A 5,897-nucleotide genomic window follows, 5' to 3' on the forward strand; every position below is an offset into this window, starting at 1 on the left:
ATGGGAGATGACCATGGCCAACACAAGCTGACCGTGGCCACCTCCACTGACCATGGCCAACACCAAACAACCGCATCCAACCCAACCCAACCCAACCCAACCCAGCCCAAGCCAAGCACCCCGAGCTGCCCGCCCTGGTGTCACCCTCACGTCCCCCCTGTCCCCCGCCAGGTCCACCCGCTCTTCTCCACCATCTACAACTCCATCTACTTCCTGGCCACGGCGGTGGAGGCGGCGCGCCGCAGCGGCCGCTGGGTGATGGGCACCAGCGTGGCCGACCACGCCCGCGACTTCCAGCTCCAGGGCTTCTGCCAGACCTTCACCGTGGACCGGGACGGCGACGTCTCGGTGCCCTACGTGGTGCTGGACACGGACGGCAAGGGCCACCACCTGTGGGCGGTCTACGGGCTGGAGCCGGGCACGCGCGGCCTCAGCTACCGCAGCCACAGCCCCCACTGGCCCCACAGCGCCAGCCCGGCCACCGACGCCGGCTGCTGGTTCGACTCCGGCGCCATCTGCAACGGCGGTGAGCGGGGCCACCGGGGCCACCGGGAGGGTGGTGGTGGCGGGTCTGGGTCTGCTGGGGTGCCACCATGGTTCTGGTGCCACCATGGTTCTGGATGATTGGGGTCATGGTGCCACCATGGTTCTGGGTCAGCTGTGGTGTCACCATGGTCGTGGTGCCACCATGGAGCTGGAATGGACATGGCGGTGGTGGTAGGGGTGGGTCTGGGTCATCTGTGGTGCCACCATGGTCGTGGTGCCACCTTGGTTCTGGAATGGTCGTGGTGGTGGTGCCACCATGGTTCTGGGTCAATTGGGGTCACGGTGCCACCACGTCCATGTGTCCATCTGCCCACGTGTCCATCTGTCCGTCCATCCTCTCCCGGCTCCACCGTGTCCACCCACAGGTGACCTCCAGTGACACTGGGTGACATCGGTTCCCCGGGTGACCACATCGCCCTGGTCACTCCTGGCCACTCCTGTGGTCACTCCCAGTCAACCCTGGTCACTCCTGCTCCCTCCTGGTCACTCCTGGTCCCCCCGGTCACTCCTGTGGTCACTCCTGGTCACCCCTGGTCATCCCTGATCACTCCTGTGGTCACTCCTGTTCACTCCCCGTCACCCCTGGTCACTCCTGGTCACTTCTGGCCACTCCTGTGGTCACTCCTGGTCACTGGTCACTCCCGTGGTCACTCTGGTCACCCCCATGGTCACTCTGGTCACCCCCGTGGTCACTCTGGTCACTCTGGTCACCCCCATGGTCACTCTGGTCACCCCCGTGGTCACTCTGGTCACCCCCATGGTCACTCCTGTGGTCACTCTGGTCACCCCCGTGGTCACTCTGGTCACCCCCGTGGTCTCTCCGCAGGGATGGACGCCGGCTTCGTCTTCTTCCTCTTCCTCCTCATCGCCGCCCTCGTCGCGGCCGGCGCCGCCCTGGCCTGCCACATCAGGTGGGTGGCCCTGGTGGCCCTGGTGGCCCCAGTGTCCCTGGTGGCCTTGGTGGTCTTGGTGTCCCCTCAGCAGCTCCGTGTCCCTGCCCTGGTGGCCCTGGTGGCAGCTCGGTGTCCCCATTGTCACCTGGCTGTCCCCATTGTCCCCTGTGTAACCCCACTGTGCCCAATGTCCCCTCAGTGTTCCCAATCCCCCTCCATCTCCAATGTCACCAGTGTCCTCAATGTCCCAAATGTCCCCAATGTCCTCAATCCCCTCAATCCCCCCAGTGTCCCCGCTGTCCCCACTATCCCCAGTGTCCCCATGGTGTCTCCAATCCCCCCACTGTCCCCAATGTCCCCAATCCCCTCAATCTCCTCAATCCCCCGGGACACCGCAGGGACACCAGGACACCAGGGACACCGGGACATTGGGGACACTGGGACACCGGGGACACTGGGACACCACGGGGACATTGGGACACTGGGACAGCAATGGGGACACTGGGACAGCAATGGGGACACCAGGACACCATGGGGACACTGGGGACACCCTGGGGACATTGGGGATAGTGGGGACACACAGGGACACCTTGGGGACATTGGGGACACAGGGACAGCAATGGGGACACTGGGGACAACGGGGACAGCGATGGGGACACTGGGACAATGGGGGGATTGGCAACATGGGGGACACTGGGGACATTAATGGGGATATGGGGACACTGGGGACACTGGGGACACCGGGACAGCAATGGGGACACCATGGGGACATTGGGGACACGGGGACAGCAGGGAAAATGGGGACAGTGGAACAGTGGGACCTTGGAGACATTGGGGGACACTGGGGGGATTTGGGACAGCCAGGTGACATTGGGGACACTGGGGACACTGGGGGGATTGGGGACATTGGGGACAGCAGAGACATTGAGGACACTGGGGACACCATGGGGACATTTAGGACACCATGGGGACAATGGGGACATTGGGGGACATTGGGGACAGTGGGTACACTGGGGACAATGGGGACAGCAATGAGTGACCCCCGGTGACCCTGTGTGACCCCTGTGACCCTGTGTGACCCCTGTTTGTCCCCTCTGTCCCCTGCAGGTGGAAACCCTGAACCCCAAAACTGACCCAAAACTGACCCAAAACTGACCCTAAACTGACCCGGCACTCCAACACTGCCCCTAAACCTACCCCGAAACCCCAAAACTGCTCCAAAACCCACCCCAAAACCAACCGTAAAACCCACCCAGGCACCCAAAACTGAACCAAAACCCCAAAACTGAACCAAAACCCCAAAACTGACCCAAAACCTCAAAACCCACCCCAAAACTGCGCCTAAACCTGCCCCGGCACCCCAAAACTGCCCGAGTGACCCCAAAACCGCCCTGATCCCCCCAAAACTGCCCAAACCCGTCCTCATGCACCCCAAAACTGCCCCAAAACGTCCCGGAGTGTCCCCAGGTGTGTCCCAGCTGTCCCAGGTGTGTCCCAGCTGTCCCCAGGTGTGTCCCAGGTGTTCCCAGGTATCCCAGGTGTGTCCCCACGTGTATCTCCGGTGTCCCCAGCTGTGTCCCAGGTGTCCCCAGGTGTGTCCCCCGGTGTATCTCAGGTGTCCCCAGGCGTCCCCAGGTGTCCCCAGGTGTCCCCAGGTGTGTCCCCAGCTGTCCCAGGTGTGTCCCAGGTGTGTCCCCAGTGTCCCCAGGTGTCCCCAGTGTCCCCAGGTGTCCCCAGCTGTCCCAGGTGTGTCCCCAGGTGTGTCCCCAGCTGTCCCAGGTGTGTCCGGGTCTCACCTGCCCCTCCCCCGCAGGGTGACTGGGTGTGGCTGAAGAAGTTCCCGGGGGAGCAGCACACGGAGGTGAAACCGGCCACCAAGCTGGCCTTCTGCAAGGTGAGGGGACACGGGGACACGGGGGGGACACGGGGACACCAGGGGACACGGGGACATCGGGGACACCGGGGGGACACAGGGACACCGGGGGACACGGGGACACTGGGGGACACGGGGACACAGGGACACTGGGGGGACACAGGGACACCAGGGGACATGGGGACATTGCGGGGACACCAGGACATGGGGACACCGGGACACTGGGGGACACGGGGACATGGAGGACACAGGGACATTGAGAGGACACCGGGGACACTGGGGGGTGTGGGGACATCGAGGGGACACCGGGGGATATTGAGGGGACACAGGGACACTGGGGGACACGGGGACACCAGGGGGACACGGGGACATTGAGGGGACACGAGGACACCGGGGACACCGGGACACTGGGGGGACACCGGGGGGACACTGGGGACATGGAGACACCTGGGGGACATGGGGACATTGAAGGGACACGGGGACACTGGGGGACACCAGGGGGACATGGGGACACTGGGGGGACACCGGGACACTGGGGGGACACAGGGGGACATTGGGGGGACACCGGGATACTGGGGGGGATGTGGGGACACTGGGGGGACACGGGGACACCGGGGACAGCGGGACACTGGGGGGACACCGGGGGGACACTGGGGACATGGAGACACCTGGGGGACAGGGGGACATTAAGGGGACACGGGGACATTGAAGGTCTTGGAGACATCATTGGGTCACGGGGACACCCCAAAACCCACCAGAACCCACCCCAAAACCCACAAAACTGACCCCAAACTGCCTGGCACCACAAAACCCACCCTAAACCCACCCCAAAAACCCCAAAACTGACCCAAAACCAACCCTGAACCCCAAAACTGACCCAAAACTGACCCAAAACTGACCCAAAACTGACCCAAAACTGACCCAAAACTGACCCAAAACTGACCCAAAACTGACCCAAAACTGACCCAAAACTGACCCAAAACTGACCCAAAACTGACCCTAAACTGACCCGGCACTCCAACACTGCCCCTAAACCTACCCCGAAACCCCAAAACTGCTCCAAAACCCACCCCAAAACCAACCGTAAAACCCACCCAGGCACCCAAAACTGAACCAAAACCCCAAAACTGAACCAAAACCCCAAAACTGACCCAAAACCTCAAAACCCACCCCAAAACTGCGCCTAAACCTGCCCCGGCACCCCAAAACTGCCCGAGTGACCCCAAAACCGCCCTGATCCCCCCAAAACTGCCCAAACCCGTCCTCATGCACCCCAAAACTGCCCCAAAACGTCCCGGAGTGTCCCCAGGTGTGTCCCAGCTGTCCCAGGTGTGTCCCAGCTGTCCCCAGGTGTGTCCCAGGTGTGTCCCAGCTGTCCCCAGGTGTGTCCCAGGTGTTCCCAGGTATCCCAGGTGTGTCCCCACGTGTATCTCAGGTGTCCCCAGCTGTGTCCCAGGTGTCCCCAGGTGTGTCCCCCGGTGTATCTCAGGTGTCCCCAGGCGTCCCCAGGTGTCCCCAGGTGTCCCCAGGTGTGTCCCCAGCTGTCCCAGGTGTGTCCCAGGTGTGTCCCCAGTGTCCCCAGGTGTCCCCAGTGTCCCCAGGTGTCCCCAGCTGTCCCAGGTGTGTCCCCAGGTGTGTCCCCAGCTGTCCCAGGTGTGTCCGGGTCTCACCTGCCCCTCCCCCGCAGGGTGACTGGGTGTGGCTGAAGAAGTTCCCGGGGGAGCAGCACACGGAGGTGAAACCGGCCACCAAGCTGGCCTTCTGCAAGGTGAGGGGACACGGGGACACGGGGGGGACACGGGGACACCAGGGGACACGGGGACATCGGGGACACCGGGGGGACACAGGGACACCGGGGGACACGGGGACACTGGGGGACACGGGGACACAGGGACACTGGGGGGACACAGGGACACCAGGGGACATGGGGACATTGCGGGGACACCAGGACATGGGGACACCGGGACACTGGGGGACACGGGGACATGGAGGACACAGGGACATTGAGAGGACACCGGGGACACTGGGGGGTGTGGGGACATCGAGGGGACACCGGGGGATATTGAGGGGACACAGGGACACTGGGGGACACGGGGACACCAGGGGGACACGGGGACATTGAGGGGACACGAGGACACCGGGGACACCGGGACACTGGGGGGACACCGGGGGGACACTGGGGACATGGAGACACCTGGGGGACATGGGGACATTGAAGGGACACGGGGACACTGGGGGACACCAGGGGGACATGGGGACACTGGGGGGACACCGGGACACTGGGGGGACACAGGGGGACATTGGGGGGACACCGGGATACTGGGGGGGATGTGGGGACACTGGGGGGACACGGGGACACCGGGGACAGCGGGACACTGGGGGGACACCGGGGGGACACTGGGGACATGGAGACACCTGGGGGACAGGGGGACATTAAGGGGACACGGGGACATTGAAGGTCTTGGAGACATCATTGGGTCACGGGGACATCATTGGATCATCATGGACAACGTGGGGTCATGGGGCCGCTGAGGTGTCATGGGACATCGTTGGGTCATGGGGACATCGTTGGGTCATGGGGACAT

The 5,897-nt window shown here is 63.5% G+C and overlaps 1 protein-coding gene across 1 annotated transcript in view; it reads left to right on the top strand.

Moving 5' to 3' along the window:
- Window positions 1-5,897, top strand: part of LOC120510904 (retinal guanylyl cyclase 1-like) — a gene marked incomplete at its 3' end in the record, with an annotated part of 7,216 nt that continues 1,319 nt past the window's right edge. Inside the window, exons 1-4 of the mRNA XM_039727257.1 lie at window positions 1-526; window positions 1,373-1,515; window positions 3,253-3,333; window positions 5,000-5,080. Of these exons, the coding sequence (XP_039583191.1) occupies window positions 1-526; window positions 1,373-1,515; window positions 3,253-3,333; window positions 5,000-5,080 (831 nt within the window). The remainder of the gene's footprint in view (window positions 527-1,372; window positions 1,516-3,252; window positions 3,334-4,999; window positions 5,081-5,897) is intronic.

This window comes from Passer montanus, unplaced genomic scaffold (genome assembly GCF_014805655.1).
Source record: "Passer montanus isolate IOZ18808 unplaced genomic scaffold, ASM1480565v1 scaffold608, whole genome shotgun sequence".
Taxonomy (NCBI): Eukaryota; Metazoa; Chordata; class Aves; order Passeriformes; family Passeridae; genus Passer; species Passer montanus.